Source organism: Penicillium atrosanguineum (genome assembly GCF_028827265.1).
Source record: "Penicillium atrosanguineum strain IBT 20685 chromosome Unknown utg000003l_segment0_segment0, whole genome shotgun sequence".
In the NCBI taxonomy this organism is placed as follows: Eukaryota; Fungi; Ascomycota; class Eurotiomycetes; order Eurotiales; family Aspergillaceae; genus Penicillium; species Penicillium atrosanguineum.
This window is the reverse complement of record NW_026623135.1, coordinates 2,326,799-2,342,102: the sequence shown is the minus strand read 5'-3', so window position 1 is coordinate 2,342,102 and position 15,304 is coordinate 2,326,799. Positions and strand designations below refer to the sequence as shown.

Sequence of the window (15,304 nt, the reverse complement as noted above, 5' to 3'; positions counted from 1 at the left end):
TGTTTGATGTTCGAGTTCGTAAAGAGTTGACAGAAAATCGGCGCGTCGCTGGTGGGTCCCTGCACATCCCCCCGACTTGGTTTAGGTCGATCCCTGGGCACTTTTTCTCTTGATCTCGAACCTAACCTTCTACCTTCTATCGACCTACTCTTGACCCTCCACCATGAATCAGTTGCGCACTGGCTAATACACTACTCTTCGTTGCCATTTTTCTAGTCCACGCCTCACCATGTTACTCCCCACCTCCGCGCGATTCTCCCGCACACGATTACCCAAATGCTGCAGGACATACATCGGCAGTCGGCGCAATGGAACCTTGTCGCCCGTCAGCTTCCGTCCGTCTGCGGTGATGGGGCATATCCGTCCCTCCCTATACCATCCTATGCGTGCGGCACAATTAGTTCCGGGACTCGGCTCGCAGGTCTATTCTACGGCGATACATCCGGAAGCGAGCGCAAAGGCGACTAATCCAGTCACACATTATACACCTCCCCAGACGGGCTTGGTCGCTTCTTTGCCACGCTCCTGGATACCATATGCGGAATTAGTTCGACTCGACAAACCCACGGGCACATATTACCTGTTCTTTCCGACACTCTTTTCCACCCTTCTTGCTGCTCCCATGGCCACCGGTATAGCTCCAATGCAAGTGCTTGAAACAGCAGGACTTTTCTTTACGGGTGCGTTGATCATGCGGGGTGCGGGGTGCGCCATCAATGATCTGTGGGACAGAAACCTAGACCCCCATGTTGAACGAACCAAGTTCCGTCCCATTGCCAGAGGGGCAGTCTCGCCGCGAAATGCAGTGCTCTTCACCGGTACTCAATTGCTAGCCGGACTTGGTATACTCCTTCAATTCCCTACCCAGTGCCTTTGGTACGGAATTCCGAGCGTACCCATTGTGGTTGCGTATCCGTTGGCCAAACGCGTTACCAACTACCCCCAATGTGTCTTAGGCCTAGCGTTCTCGTGGGGTGCAATTATGGGATTCCCAGCATTGGGAGTGGATCTACTGGCCAACCATGATGCCCTTCTGGCCGCAGGGGCTCTGTATTCTAGCTGTGTGGCGTGGACTGTGCTGTACGACATGATATATGCGCATATGGACATCAAGGACGACGCGGCTGCCGGTATCAAGTCGATCGCTCTTCGACACGAGCATAACACCAAGGCGGTCCTGACTGGACTGGCACTGACCCAGGTGTCTCTCCTCGGGGCTGCCGGATTTGCCGCAGGCTGTGGGCCCGTCTTCTTCGTCGGCAGCTGTGGCAGTGCCATTGTATCGCTGGGGCTCATGATTTGGAGGGTTCAGCTGAAGAACGTGAAGAATTGCTGGTGGTGGTTCAAGAACGGGTGCCTCCTAACAGGTGGAGGCATTACCATGGGTCTCCTCGGCGAGTATGCCACGCAATACCTGGGTTTGTACGATAGCACCGGACTAGAGACCGAGACGATGTAATATAAATGAACGGAAATCGTGATTAGGACTCGGTCACCGAAAGGCCCAAGTGTTCCTGGACGATGCTGGCGATGTCCCTCCAATCCATCATTGCGCCCGTTCCAACGTCTCCGCACGCGAGAGACTTCACTATAGGGGACAGGACAGTTACCCAACCTTCTGGATTGAGATCTGTGTGCCCCCACTCTTCTTGTAGGACTTTCAACTGTTTCTCGGTGACCGGATGCCTCCACATAGCGGTGTTCATTGCCGGAGCCACGAAGATGATGGGCTTCCGGCCCTTGAAGTCTCCGTCGACCAGGCCCGTCGTATCCCAGGCTCTGATAACGGAAAGTAGGAGGTTATCTGCAATTCCCATGGTCATTTTCGCCATAGTGTTGGCTGATAATGGCGCCACTAGTAAGATATGGGCCCATTTCCGTAGCTATGATCCGGTGAGTTAACCTCGAGTCTATCAGTAATTCAAGATCGACTAACCTCAATATGTAAAATGGAAGCCTCCCGTTTCCATGGCGTAGCCCATTCATCTTCATCGCGATAAATACCATCGACACCGTCGATCTGTTCTAGGCAGTCGAGAACTGGCTGCTCTGAGCTTTGGCCAGCGAGGAACTTCTCTGCAGACTCGGTGACTATGATCCGAATCGAGACATTCCCATAGCGGCTCAAAGCCTCGGTAATATTGGGCAGCTTGATTGTTGCTACCGAGCCTGAAGATGATTTAGAAGATGACTTAATAAGGTGGAATGAATCAGTAAGGTTAAATCACCAGAGGCAGCCAATAATATATGAGTTTTATTGTCCTGTAGATGCTGTTTAGCAGAGAATGTGCCTGCCATTTTGATGTAATCCAGGTGGAAGGATATTAGAAGAGATATAGGTGAATTGGTGAAGGGAGAAGAGCGACATTCGGGGTTAAGGCAAAGAGTGGGGCCCAACGTAACCAACGACTGATTAAATAATACTAACAGCCCTTCGCAGCTTCCCTCTCCTCTTGCCTTCAACATCACAACTAGAGCCGAAATCATGTTCTCTCGAACTGCGTTCTCGGTGCGCCATCCCATTTCCCTCCAACCTGCAGTACTGACGCTCTCTAGGCTTTCCGCCCGGTCTCACGGCCATTCCTGAGTACCACTCGCGCCCCGGCTTTCGCGCTTCCCTCGGTCCTTCATGCGCGCCTCTTGTCCTCCGAAACCAAGGCGGCAATTGATAAGGCAGTTGCCTCCGCACCTGTCGTTCTTTTCATGAAGGGCACTCCCGAAACACCCCAGTGCGGGTTCTCGCGCGCAAGCATTCAGATTCTGGGTCTGCAGGGCGTTGATCCCAAGAAATTTGTCGCGTTCAACGTGCTTGAAGACCCCGAACTGCGCCAAGGTGGGCTGCTCGTTCTTGGTATTCATTCTCTTCATCGGTATACTTACAATATCTCTCTTTATTTCAGGCGTCAAAGAATACTCGGATTGGCCAACCATCCCGCAGCTGTACCTGGACAAGGAGTTTGTCGGAGGCTGTGATATCTTGATGACCATGCACCAGAATGGAGATCTTGCCAAAATGCTGGAGGGCAAGGGTGTTCTGGTCGCGGCGGATCAGTAAAATGGTAGTCTCGTACAGCGGATGCCACCTGCATCCCCATCGCGGGTCTATATCTTTGTACAATTAATCAGATCCATCCTGTCTTATTCGTCTCTTCCCTCTTCGCAATTTGTTCAAATGCTCACTTCCAGGTCTGTATGATACCCCGAAACCTGACTTCTGACGATATTAGCTAGGCGTAGTGAGATAAAATGGCATACTCCAGGCTTGCCAATGAGTTGCGGGGTGCTGCTGGACGCTCTTGCTACGAGATAATCACTTGAGTACTAGAGCAGTTATGTGCAAAGTAACGGGAGATGCCCCATATGGATTGTGCTTAAAATCATAAACCCCGGTTGGTAAGGTTTTTCGTATGTACTGTCGATTTGACTTCATTACACAGCAATTGGCTGTCTAACGGAAATGAGAGTCAGTCTAAGCCGACTCCTGTTCTTGTGACTTGACAAATTCTTCAGCAACTCCCTTTTGAAGCTTGGCACGTTGCCTGGCTTCGTAGGCTTCACGGCTCTTCAGAATTCGGTCGACAATTTCACCCGCATTCACGTGCTGGAAAGCGTGCTTTTCAACTTCATGGAAGATCCCCATCTTTTTGGGTGCGGTGTAAGGGTCGTAGGTCAAGGGAATAAAGGTTGTAGGCCCATGGTAAACGACATCTGGCGTGCCGAAGGGCAAGGCCTCCAGGTATGGTTGGGTAGGTGTAAACGGAGCCGAGAACACAACCGCATGAATATACTAATACATGTTAGCAGTTGCACGGGATCGCCGAGAAAAGGTGGACTTACGCGGCACTGGAGAACGCAAAGGCCACGCTCGAAGATATTCATGATGGGGTAGTTAAGTCCCTTCCAATGATTGATCACGTCGTCGTCGTGAATACCAGCCACGAGATAAGCAGGGGCGTAGTCTTCGTTGTACTCCGCGATTCTCTTCTCCCTTTGGCCAGGCCCATACCAATCTCGCTGGCGGCCTAGAGACTCTTCCAATTCCATGACTTGCCGGAGAAACTCGATGTGACCAGATGAGAAAAGGTCGAACCCGCCATCAACGTAGACAATGCGCTGTCCGGGCCGGGGGCCTTTCCCGGTTACCAAGTTATCAAACGACCCGGCTTCTTCAACGGCATGGTCAATTTTTGCCGCACCGGAACCAGCCCAGGTCCAGACCTGAGGGCCAGGCTGCAGGCCACTTTCGTCCGTAGCATAGTCTCGGATCCGCTGCAACAGATCGTCAGCGCACCTTTTGCGTTCGTCGGGGCTTCCCGATAGTTCTTCGCCTGCTAAAGTGTTTCTGACAGATTTGACGAAGTGGTTCTTTGTGCAAAGAAGCATACGCCCAACTAGGTCTGTAGTAGAGATTCCCGGCGTTCGTTTCACCACCTTGAAACGGCCTGCAGCTTTGACGTATCGATAGCAGTCATTGCCATCGCTGTCGGATGTGATATCATCGCCGTGAACGACGTACTTGCAGCCGTAGTGGGAGACCCATGGCAAAAAGGTCACGTATGGAGCATAAGGGACACTCTGAGTGGCCCATCGACAGGCATCGACGGCTGCAACTCTGATGAAACAAAACCCAGGTATTTAGCCAGGGAAGACGGAAGCAATTGATGGCTGAGAAAATTACCGTTCATCTAGCGACATGACCGTCGGGCCCTTGTTCTCCAGAATTGCTTGGTCCGAGTGAATTCCCACGTATAATTCTTTTCCGAGTCGACGAGCCTGGAGCATAGCACCGGCATGGCCTAATACAGATTGGGTCAGGGCCGCAGAGCAAGTGATTCTGATATCTTACCATGGTGACTAAAGTCGAAGCAGCCGTCAACCCAAATGCGATCCTCCGAGATGGGAACATCTTCTTGAGGATCTACAGGCCATTGACCCGGAAGCGGGATTTGTTCGTCGATAGGAGTCTCCATTTGCAGGGCGAAAGAGTGACAGAGAGGGGGGTGGGGGGGGTGGAGGGGGGCAGCGGAGACAAACAAATTACATGCTGGCCGCAAGGATCGGAAGGGCGTGTGTGGAGAACTCCGAACTCCAGATCTCCTGAGAGTCACCTTTCTTTCTCCTCCAGTTTCGAGTCCGTCAATCTAACTTTCTCGGGCGATTTGTTTTTACTTCCTCAATCTCGCCTGGGTTTTCTCGCTTCCCTCCTCCCTCCCAGGCGAACCTCGTTATCCCTTTCCGTCATCTGTCATATCCCCTGGGATCTCCTGAACGAGACACCCCGCAGACCACAATGATCTCGTCCTCATTCGCCCCAAACTTGACCCGAAGGGATACTGCCAAGTCGACTGGGGGCCATGATAATCCTCACGGTGGAATGCCTCCGGTGACGAGCGGAGGAGGTCCCTTCGGGCCCCAGAGTGCTGGTGCCATCTACCAGCAGATCCACGATATGGCTGCGAAAAGGATCTCAACTTTGGACTACCTGAGAAAAGCGTTAGTAGACTTTGTCCGATGAGGACGATCCATCGGTAACACCGCGGCAACTAACCGGTGCGATTCTCATCTAGCCTGGAAGGACGGGTTTACTGGTTTAATACGGTCCACTTTTCTCGCGCGGATATTGGCCGTCTGCCATACTTCGAGTCTCGGAAGCTCTCTCGTCGAGCTGTCAATTACCTTCTCCTAGGCCTATCCCTCCCACCAATTCTTGACGTGAATTCGACTCCATTTGAGTATTTACGAGCCCTCAACGCCCTCCTCCTCGAGTTTGAAACCTTCCAACAAGTCCACCCACCTGACGGTAGCTCGTCTTCGAGCCTCGCCAGAGCGCGCATACCCCAGATATTTAAACGAGCAGCACAGGCAGGCACAAAAACTAGGCGAGCCAGCTCTGCAACGGAGATTGGTTTGCCAATGCAGACGAGCGACCCGTCTGACTTGAAGAATGCCGCGGGAAATATTACGTCGCCCTCTTCTGCAGCGGCTTCGGTCATCTCGTTCCCACTCACTGAATCATCTGATCTTCTCCCTGGAGAAGAATACACCTACCTCCTGACACCTTCGTTGCCCTTTGAGCCCGACTTTTTCGAGACCTTTTCAACTCTTTGCGATGTGCTGATTGACTCTTATAGTCGAATCACGGCGTTGGTATCATCGCCGTCAGTCTGCTCAGTTGCACTCGGGGAAGTGTTTTCCAAAGCTGATGCCAAATTACGAAAGATCATAGTAGCGGGTGCAGTGCGGGAATTTGAAGATGCCAGCCGGAATGGTGTCAAAAATGAACTGTCTGGAGTCAGTCGAGTGGTTCTAGGGGGTCTGCTGGGATGAATTTTCTCCAGTACTGGCGTTCCATATTTGACAACGGCTCGAAGCGACGATTTTGAATGATCTACGAGTGGCGCTTGGGGGTTTTCTCGGGTTGAAACTTTTAATATATATATTGTACATACGGAAAGACAACTCCTGCTGTACAGCCTATACGACAGGACCAAGGAGATGTGAATGGATGTGAATACGTTATTCTCTGAGTTCTTCTATACCTCCTATTAGCCTACTAGCATTCATAGTGGTCTAAAAACGTATTTGATTTATTTCATGACATCACTTACATCGCCTCGTTGAATACGCCAAGGTAGATTAATCATGGCGATCTGTTTGGACCCATGTACATTGTCTCCTTGGTCCAGCTGTACAGAAATAAGAAATCGCATTCTGCTTAGATTCTTCTATGCATCTATGCCATAAAACGGCGGATATTCGCTGGTGTGAACGACAAAAGACAATATAGCCACTCGCTGTAAATCATGAGGCTTTTGTTGAGACCATGTCGCATATTGAAGCATTGGCGTGGTATTCATAACACAAAGGGTCCCCTGGCGAAGGGACATAAAAAGAGGGGGAAAAAAACATGGAAAATGGAACCCAAGAAAACTCCAAATCACGCCGTATGCTTTCGAAATGCTGGGAAGGAACGCCAAAATATGCAATCGCTTGATGCAATAACAGAGAGAGAGAGAGAGAGAGAGAGAGAGAGAGAGAGAGAGAGAGAGAGGCGAAGCTTGAGAATGTCGACGGGTTAACAATGCAGGTTTACGACTGCAGTCTTTGGCTCTCGAGAGCTCGTTGTTCCCCAAAAACTCGACGGCTCATTTCGAGGACGGTTTCAAACCCCTCGCGACCACGGGAGGCGTTCTCCCGGAATCGCTCGACGCTCGCCTCCTCGACCTTGTTCTTGATCTTCTGCCACCCACCGCATAGAGCGGTGATCTTCGCTTCCTGGCTGAATTCAGTGGTGGTATTGGGCTGAATCGACGATGGCTGATAGACAACCGTTTCGCGGACGCTGAGCACATTCGACCAGGTCAGGTTGGTAGAGCACATGGTGACCTTCTTGACGGCGGGATCGACGTAAGATATTTCGTACACGTGGGAGGTGGCACTGCCGCCAAAGAGAGAGAGAACCCACTGAGGTACCGACTGGTTGCAAGTTATAAGACGCTCAGTTCGCAACTACGAAGGTCAGTTCAGGGTTCAGTGTACAAATTCTTGGAATGCCACTCACGATACCGGTCTGAGGGTCGATCGTTCGGGAGAGCGTGTCTACACCCACGACGTGGGTGGCCTTGTCATTCCATGGGCAATATTTTCGCCAGTTTGCGGTTGACACCTCGTCCCAAGAGTAGTCAAAAGTGCAAGTAGATGAAAAGACCTTCATGGTGCGCGCTCGTCAAAGACGGTCTGGAGATGAAAAGACAGAGGTGCTGAACAGAGAATCAAGTGTGAACAAGTGTGAAGTGGCAAGTGAAAACACAGAAAGATGAGTCAGGCTCTCAAGGGGCCGATGGGGAAGTGGGTGTCGGTGGCGATCGTCAAGGAACGTCAGATCGAGTTTTTCTACGCGGGTCAGGGCGAACCAAAGAAGAGCCGTGGGTCGGGACTTTCAGGAAGGACCCAGCATGCTTATGTCATCTCACACTTAAGCTTTCGGGGTGAGCTACAATGTCGAGTGTAGTTGCTACAACTGCTTTTGCTTTCACCCCCGTCAAATCCTCCCCACAGAATGGTTGAACTGCGAAAGCGCAAGGCCCAGGCTTCGGTCTCAGCCCCAACTCATGCTGCTGCCAAGAAGTCCAAACCGGCTCCGAAGCCCAAAGAAAATGATACAAAGAACCAGACCTCAGCGCAAACTGTTCCTCAAGTGGACAATATCATTGACCTGGAGGGCTTCGGTGGTGAGATTGAGACCAATGATGGCACAAAGACCTCTCTGAAGAAGCTTGTGGATGATAGCACATCTGGTGTGGTTCTGTTTACCTATCCTAAAGCCTCAACCCCTGGCTGTATGTGCCCAACCCTACTCATGCCCGAATGGTCTCGAACCACGGCCACAATTTGACCCACATTGCTCACAGTTCTACAGGCACCAAGCAAGCTTGTTTGTTCCGCGACAACCACAAGCATCTCACATCGACGGGCCTGTCTATCTACGGTCTTTCAGCCGATTCCACCAAGGCCAACACCACTTTCAAAACAAAACAGAAACTCTCCTACCCCCTGCTCTGCGACTCCAATGCCACCCTTATCGGTGCTATTGGTCTTAAGAAAAGCCCAAAGGGAACTACCAGAGGCGTCTTCGTTGTGGACAAGAAGGGCAAGGTGCTGCTCCGAGAGGCTGGTGGCCCTGACGCCACTGTGGATGCTGTTGAAAAGCTGGTGGCACAGGGAGCCAAGGAAGACACTCAGGATGCGGACACTAGTGAGGCAAAGTAATTGAGTCTATAGAACGTGAAATGGGGTTAGCTGTCGTAACCGTGAGTCTTAGCGCGCAATATTATAGCCCTATGCGATATGGCGATCTGTAACAATACGTCATGTTTGTTCACCGGCGAGGGATTGTGAGATCATCAATGTCGGCGGATATTAGTGAGCTCTGCGTTTTAATGATCTCAAAGGCCATAGAGTATTATGTTCCTCACCTGAGGCTTCCCGACCCTGGAGACCCAGTTATTAGTAATGCACCCACTTCGGGAGATATCGGCGACATTATAATCCGCGCCCGGTCGCACCTCCGGAGTAGCCCTGACGTGCCGCATTGTGATCTTCCAGGTCGTAACAGAACCATTGACGGATTGAAACGATCTTCGGTGGTGAGTCAAACAGCTCCGTTGGCTGAAACCCGGCCTCCCACCCCTTGGGTACTTGAAAGGCCTAGGAAGCGATACTCACCAAGTTGTACAGGTCAGAGTCTGCAGCATGGCTCGCGATATCCTGAAAGTCGCCCAGACGGCATCCAATGTCGTCTCGATCTCTCAGGTAGGTGTTCTACTGGCTGAGGCTTGGTGACGAGGCTTAGATTGACACTTATGGGTTGCAGAAATACTCCGTCCGATCTACCGGTGTCTGGGAGCGTATCCGTCGCCTTCTCGCCATCGACCCCAATCGGTCGACCGGCATCCCTCTGAATTCCCAGTTCCGTCTTCCTACCCCCGGATCTCTACCTCCTCTGTCTTATGATGACCCCGTCACGGTTCCGGCCGGTGACCTTGCCGACAACCCTTATTGGAAGCGCGACACTCGACGAAACTACCCGCAGCTGAGTACCGTAACCCAGGCTGATGCTGTGGGCCTTCTCACGGTCGGAAACCAGGCTGCTCCCAAGGATGATGTTCTACAGATTGGAGAGGCTGGCGAGAAGCAGTTGGTTGATGTCAAGGAGCAGGGTGAAGAACGAGGCCTCGCCGCCCTCTTCGAGAAGGACAAGAAGAGCATCCAAGGTGTTTTGGGAGCGAATGGTTTGCCTCCGACACCCTGTAACATTAACACTTCCACTCGTTCCTCATCCCAGTATGAGATGGGCCAGGAGCAAGCCTACCCTGCAGTGTAAGCTATCGTTTCGTGTTCGTTCTCGTGTCTCAAGACTGACTGCTCCTAATCAGGTACCCTTGCCGCAGCTTCGTTTGATTATATCGTTTTTTGGAAATCTTCATACATGCTCTGGAGTGGAGCACACTAGTTCTGTCACAAATCAAATTACTCCTTCTTTTTCCTTCTCGAACGACTGGTCCGATGTCTCACCATGTTCGTGAATCTCGTTACGTTGCTTGCTCTTTCCCCCCCCCCATGAAACACCTGTCGTATACGTTCACCGTATGCCGCTTCCGGCATGCGAGAAATGGGCATTTATCGCCCTTGTGAGTTTACATCAGTACGCACTCATATTACTCAGCGATTATATGAAGATGAAGAGCATTCGGCTGACTTGATCCGATGATTTACGGTACCTTCGTGCTCAACTAAAAAGGGCACGGTTTGGCCGATTACGAGAGACTTCGCACCGTAGACTTGTGGCGAGTGTACAAGCTGCAGCTCTCGATGAATTGACAAAAATGTTTTCCAGGTATTCATTTATAATCACAAAGCAGAGATAAGACTTGATTGTAGATACAGAGATATCACCCTATCTCATGGCTCATGGCTCATGGCTCACAACCCATCTAATCTCAATCAAGGCCAGTCAGATACTTCCGTATCAAGGGAGATATTTCGAGAGCTTATAACATCCGGTGGCGTTTCGATTTAGTCAAAGGGGTGAGTGCGAGTTCCCCACCAGGTCAGGAACAAGCTGAGGCCAACGGTCTCAAAGACTCGAGAAACGGCTCCGACGGCAACAGTGTCAAGAGGTCGCTTCTCAGAAAAGACCTGGCTGACGAACTGCAAAGACGATAAGAGTTAGCATGTAATCCGGTTACAGCATTGGGGTGAAGTTGGAGGAAGTTTCGTACACTAGGGGCGGAACTGGCAAAGAAGATCAAAGTGCCGAGATAGGCAGCACCCTTGTAGCTGAGGGTACCCGTGGCGTTGATCAATGCAGCCACACCATAGGTCTGCACCGCGCTTCCCACCAGGGAGCTACCCCATGCAGCTGCTGCGCCGGCAGCTTCCTTCGATTTGATGAACTCCTCCTTCGAATTCGCCGCCTGGGCGCGATGGTAAGTGTCACCGAACACGGGAGCAAGAATACCCAGAGAAGCTGTGTGGGTGAAGAAAGCACCCATCGCAATAGCGGAGGGCTTCACCGGGGGCAGATCTACAGGATAAACCAGGTTAGACGTGGACATATTCTATGGTTCGGGTTAAGTCTCACAGTGTAGGGTCGTCATTTTGGATAATTGAAAGTTCAACGTAGATGGTGTAGGGGATGAACAAAGGTGGTCAGGGGGGAGAAGGAAGCTTTATGAACTATACAGGATTAGGGTGGAATGTGAGTGACGTCGTCATGAATCAGAGTGTTGGGTGAGGGCATGACGTCAGATCGCATGGTTGAAACACGCACCAGGAAAGACCAAGGAAAGACCAAGGAAAGACCAAGGAAAACGCATGATGAATGCGGCTGTTCGAAAAGTGGGAATGGAAGGCCAAGTGACCTTGTTTCAAGTTCTAGTTTTCCGGAGAAGTTGGGGAAATGCAGAGATGGACCCGGGGGCTGGGGTCTCGATCTGGAGGTTGTGACACCGTGGGGACGGGGACGGGGACGCACAGGATGCCGATCTCAGGTCAAAACAACGCGCACGGGCGCACTCTTCTTTCATCTTGATCCTTCTCATTCAGATCTAAATTGTATTTAGCTAATAGGGATAAGGCTCGCAGATGCAGATGTAGAATGGAGATCAATCCAACGAGCGAGCCTTATCCCGTTTCTGCATGTTGAAGCTACTTGTATCGGATTCCCTGCAGCTTTCATTTGCATCCGGATACGATCTGATTGATGATTATGACATAGGCGTACTTCTACTTTTACTTCCACCAGGTTTCACTCGAGCATCTTGAGCCTCAGGCTTCCCTCATCAGGTATCATGTGATCCGATAAGGGCCCCACAGGATTCGCGGCGCATTTGCACGATTGTCACTCGCCAGCTTTGTCTGTTCATTCTCATTTGCCCCCCCAGCACGCACAGTTGCATCTTTTGGTGCAGATATCCATGGAAAGACCCGTGAGTCCCTCGAATCCCGATCTATTCGACGTGAGTGACTCGTTGGCTCCATCACGAGTCAACAAGCTCGCGAGTACCACCACTCTCACCTTTGACGGACTCTTGAAAGATCCGCTTCGACTCAAGGAAGACCTGAAAGATGGCTGCGGCGGTCAGTTATGGCCTGCCGGTATCTTTCTCGCCAGATATTTGTTGAGTCAACACTCATCGGACCTGTCCGGTAAAACCATGTCAGTATTCCGTTCGAGCCCTCGCGTCTGGCCTGGAGACCCCGGAAATTCCGAGACTGTAGATGTCGATTGCTGATGGCTCCTATATAGCGTGGAACTTGGTGCAGGAGGTGGACTCGTTGGCCTGGCAGTGGCTCGCGGATGCGAGGTCGCATCGCCAATTCATATTACCGACCAGCAACCCATGTTCTCGCTGATGGAGGATAACATCCAGCTCAACCAGCTCAACTTGGCCGTGACTGCTTCAATATTGAACTGGGGGAGCCCATTCCGGATCATCTGCCATCAAACCCCGATGTGATCCTCGCCGCCGACTGCGTCTACTTCGAGCCCGCATTTCCTCTCCTCATTATGACCCTCCAAAGCCTTCTGGGCCCTAATTCGGTGTGCTACTTCTGCTTCAAGCGACGGAGAAGGGCGGACCTTCGTTTCATGAGAATGGCCAAGAAGGCCTTCGAGTTCGAGGAGATTCGTGATGACCCAAGCGCCACAACGTATAACCGGGATAACATATTCATTTACACCATTCGGCCCAAGCGCACCAAGAACTAAAGAGACCATTCAACGCCCCGGGGGCAAGAGGGCGAAGCACACTAATTGCAGATATGATATATTATGCAAGTGACGGACTAATAATCTTTACACGTGGACGAGACATATCTCTCATCATGTCGCAACTCACAATTTTAAAGCATCAGCGCTGTTTTTGGCATCTGCTCCAACTCTCTCTCCACTCATATCCGTAACCTGACCTTCTTTGTTGATGACCTTGACTCCACCCTTCTTCAAATCTGATACGAGTTGCTGCTTCTCGGCATTCTTACCGGTTTGTTGGGTGAGCTCGCCGTCGGTCTTCCTTTGACTCTTCTTTTGCCGTCTGGTCCGAGCCTTGTCTTCACGGGTCATCTCGTCCTTGGAAATGGTAGCGCCAGTCTTGAGAACCACCTCTCCTGCGACTCGACCGTCATCACCGGGTGCGTAAATCTCCTGGGGCGCAAGTGCCGACGGTCCACCGGCAGCGCTGCCAGCCGTAGGGCGCGCCTCTTCCATCATGATAGTTGGGGCGTCGGTAACAACGTTGATGCTTGCCTGGGGCACCTTGGGCTTGTAGTGCCAGTTGCAAAGAGTATCCAGCTGGGAACTAATATCCTTCCAGAGACTGTCGATCTCTGCATGCTCACGCATCAATTTGCGGTCTTTCGAATCGATGTAGTTCGGGTCGGTAGCGCGTAGATGGTCGGTTTCGTACATTTCAGCCAAACTATGCTGTGGCTTGGTGTCTTCCAACTCGAATCGACTCTTTCGCGGAGCCTGTACGTTGGAAGCGCCTGGTCGACGGCGGATCACTTCATCAAACTCCTTGGCAAGGACGCGTGCTTTAACAAGCTTTTCAATATCCTCTGTAGTTTCGTTCGTGGCCACGGGAACCGGCTTGCCAACTCTCTCGAAGTCAAGGTCCTCTTCAATTAGAGAATTGATAGGTCTCTCGATCGCTCGAGCTTCACCGGCGAGCGTCCAGTCTTTCTTGGCGACGTTGGCCGCTTCCAGGCGTCGAATCTCATCCGCAATTCGAGCTCTCTGTTTCTCATGGGTAGATTTTTGATTCGGCGCATCGACCGAGTCGTCCAATCCATCACCCTCCTCCTCTTCCTCTTCTTCAGACTCGTTAAACAGATCACGCCGGACATCAGCCATCGCGCGGTCCACGTCTTCATCCATGATTTGTTTGGCGGGTTGTGTCTTGGGGAGTGCGCGCGCTTTCTTGGAAGATGCCTTTCGGGGTGGTGGCGCAAAGAAATCGGCGTATTTGATATCGCTCGTGTCGATCCAGCCGGCAGCGTCTGCATCCCCAGCATGCGAGGCATCCTCATCATCCTCATCAGAGTCGAAGCCGCCCTTTAGATCGACATTGCCAAAGGTCGGCCCGTCCTCTTCACTGCTGTCGTCCATGTCATCGTCATCATTCGGCCGGGGTTCTTTACTCGGGACATCCTTTGTGACGATAGGCATGGCAGATCCAGCAAGGAGCGGGTTTGCATGCCAATCCACTTCCTCATCGCTGTCATCGTCGTCGTCGTCATCTGCACCACCTTTCGCATCTTGTCTCTCCAGCTGCTCAGATTGTTTATTGAAGTCGTCGATCGAGAAAAATCCGTCGTTCAACCCAAACCGATCCTCGACGTAGGTACCAGGATCTTCCTCGGTTGAATGCATTGAAGCATCGTCATCGCTCATTTCTTCGTCGATCTGGCTCGCGGCTTCAGACTCCTCCTGATCCGAGTTATCGGAGCTGTTTTCCAGCTCCCTGTCAAGATCATTTTCGCTTGCGTTCTCCGATGAATCGTTCAAGATACTGTCGGCGTCGTCACTTTCAGACCCGGTACCTTCAGGGTCGGAGACATCCAATAAATCCGACTGCTCCTCATCGCCTGAGGACAGATACCCGCCATGTTCTGCGAGCAAAGCAATATCGCGCTCGACTTCACTGCCCGCGGAGTCGAGAATTCTGATCGCCTGCTCCCATATTTGGTTTGAGGTAAAACCATCCACGTAGAGGTTTTTCAACTGCAGAGGCGGATGCGCGTCGAGTCCGATCTCCGATCTCTTGCGCTTCTTGTTGGCTTGTCGGCGGGCAGATTGCTCCTCGACGATGGAGGCAGCAAGCGGGTCAAGAATCCGTTTTGCAGAGTCTGCAACGAGGTTATGGAGGTCGTTGGTGGGACGGAGGAAAGTCCAAGGGGCGGACAATGCCGACGGTAGAGCCGGTGAGGCCTGAGAGGCTTTTCCTTTCGCCATTATGGAGGGGATGCGAAGATGCAGAAAGAAGAAGAGGAAAGAAAAATTATTGCACGGGCCGAGAGCCAATCACGGGCCCCGATAAGATAGGACCACGGCTTCTCTATACTTCAACACTTCAACGCTTCAATCCGTCACATTTCCTTAGTCTAGACCACGGATCCATGATTACATTCAAAGTTGACGGCCCATATCTTCCAAGTGGCTCGATATCCTAGGTGAGCACCGGGAGCAGTGGGAGAGGACCTTTCTACAAACCATTTCTCCTTTTCTCTATGAACTGCGGGT

At 51.6% G+C, this 15,304-nt stretch overlaps 11 protein-coding genes across 11 annotated transcripts; 6 read left to right on the top strand and 5 right to left on the bottom strand.

Annotated features, from left to right (window-relative positions):
* Positions 1 to 229: 229 nt before the first annotated feature.
* N7443_004309 (putative para-hydroxybenzoate-polyprenyltransferase Coq2) lies at positions 230 to 1,459 on the top strand (the record flags this gene model as incomplete). The annotated part of the gene is made up of 1 exon (XM_056884365.1): positions 230 to 1,459. One exon carries the CDS (start codon positions 230 to 232, stop codon positions 1,457 to 1,459), a length of 1,230 nt encoding a protein of 409 aa, XP_056742643.1.
* A 22-nt stretch (positions 1,460 to 1,481) lies between these two features.
* Positions 1,482 to 2,298, bottom strand: N7443_004308 (putative flavoprotein; the record flags this gene model as incomplete). Its single annotated transcript, XM_056884364.1, has 3 exons — positions 1,482 to 1,883; positions 1,937 to 2,169; positions 2,229 to 2,298. 3 exons carry the CDS (start codon positions 2,296 to 2,298, stop codon positions 1,482 to 1,484), a joined length of 705 nt encoding a protein of 234 aa, XP_056742642.1.
* Positions 2,299 to 2,485: 187 nt separating this feature from the next.
* On the top strand, positions 2,486 to 3,055 carry N7443_004307 (monothiol glutaredoxin GRX5; the record flags this gene model as incomplete). Its single annotated transcript, XM_056884363.1, has 3 exons — positions 2,486 to 2,509; positions 2,557 to 2,851; positions 2,901 to 3,055. 3 exons carry the CDS (start codon positions 2,486 to 2,488, stop codon positions 3,053 to 3,055), a joined length of 474 nt encoding a protein of 157 aa, XP_056742641.1.
* Positions 3,056 to 3,469: 414 nt separating this feature from the next.
* N7443_004306 (ethanolamine-phosphate cytidylyltransferase) lies at positions 3,470 to 4,970 on the bottom strand (the record flags this gene model as incomplete). Its single annotated transcript, XM_056884362.1, has 4 exons — positions 3,470 to 3,787; positions 3,838 to 4,612; positions 4,679 to 4,796; positions 4,847 to 4,970. 4 exons carry the CDS (start codon positions 4,968 to 4,970, stop codon positions 3,470 to 3,472), a joined length of 1,335 nt encoding a protein of 444 aa, XP_056742640.1.
* A 320-nt stretch (positions 4,971 to 5,290) lies between these two features.
* Positions 5,291 to 6,327, top strand: N7443_004305 (uncharacterized protein; the record flags this gene model as incomplete). Its single annotated transcript, XM_056884361.1, has 2 exons — positions 5,291 to 5,493; positions 5,568 to 6,327. The coding sequence occupies 2 exons, from the start codon at positions 5,291 to 5,293 to the stop codon at positions 6,325 to 6,327; spliced, it is 963 nt and encodes a 320-aa protein (XP_056742639.1).
* A 762-nt stretch (positions 6,328 to 7,089) lies between these two features.
* On the bottom strand, positions 7,090 to 7,714 carry N7443_004304 (putative mitochondrial protein sorting (Msf1); the record flags this gene model as incomplete). The annotated part of the gene is made up of 2 exons (XM_056884360.1): positions 7,090 to 7,509; positions 7,562 to 7,714. The coding sequence occupies 2 exons, from the start codon at positions 7,712 to 7,714 to the stop codon at positions 7,090 to 7,092; spliced, it is 573 nt and encodes a 190-aa protein (XP_056742638.1).
* Positions 7,715 to 8,059: 345 nt separating this feature from the next.
* Positions 8,060 to 8,769, top strand: N7443_004303 (thioredoxin peroxidase DOT5; the record flags this gene model as incomplete). The annotated part of the gene is made up of 2 exons (XM_056884359.1): positions 8,060 to 8,339; positions 8,420 to 8,769. The coding sequence occupies 2 exons, from the start codon at positions 8,060 to 8,062 to the stop codon at positions 8,767 to 8,769; spliced, it is 630 nt and encodes a 209-aa protein (XP_056742637.1).
* Positions 8,770 to 9,252: 483 nt separating this feature from the next.
* Positions 9,253 to 9,960, top strand: N7443_004302 (uncharacterized protein; the record flags this gene model as incomplete). The annotated part of the gene is made up of 3 exons (XM_056884358.1): positions 9,253 to 9,312; positions 9,374 to 9,879; positions 9,936 to 9,960. The coding sequence occupies 3 exons, from the start codon at positions 9,253 to 9,255 to the stop codon at positions 9,958 to 9,960; spliced, it is 591 nt and encodes a 196-aa protein (XP_056742636.1).
* A 615-nt stretch (positions 9,961 to 10,575) lies between these two features.
* Positions 10,576 to 11,159, bottom strand: N7443_004301 (DUF1761 domain-containing protein; the record flags this gene model as incomplete). Its single annotated transcript, XM_056884357.1, has 3 exons — positions 10,576 to 10,710; positions 10,782 to 11,086; positions 11,144 to 11,159. 3 exons carry the CDS (start codon positions 11,157 to 11,159, stop codon positions 10,576 to 10,578), a joined length of 456 nt encoding a protein of 151 aa, XP_056742635.1.
* Positions 11,160 to 11,978: 819 nt separating this feature from the next.
* N7443_004300 (uncharacterized protein) lies at positions 11,979 to 12,772 on the top strand (the record flags this gene model as incomplete). The annotated part of the gene is made up of 3 exons (XM_056884356.1): positions 11,979 to 12,220; positions 12,311 to 12,455; positions 12,485 to 12,772. 3 exons carry the CDS (start codon positions 11,979 to 11,981, stop codon positions 12,770 to 12,772), a joined length of 675 nt encoding a protein of 224 aa, XP_056742634.1.
* Positions 12,773 to 12,898: 126 nt separating this feature from the next.
* On the bottom strand, positions 12,899 to 15,016 carry N7443_004299 (rRNA-processing protein MPP10; the record flags this gene model as incomplete). Its single annotated transcript, XM_056884355.1, has 1 exon — positions 12,899 to 15,016. The coding sequence occupies one exon, from the start codon at positions 15,014 to 15,016 to the stop codon at positions 12,899 to 12,901; it is 2,118 nt and encodes a 705-aa protein (XP_056742633.1).
* Between the last annotated feature and the right edge of the window lie 288 nt (positions 15,017 to 15,304).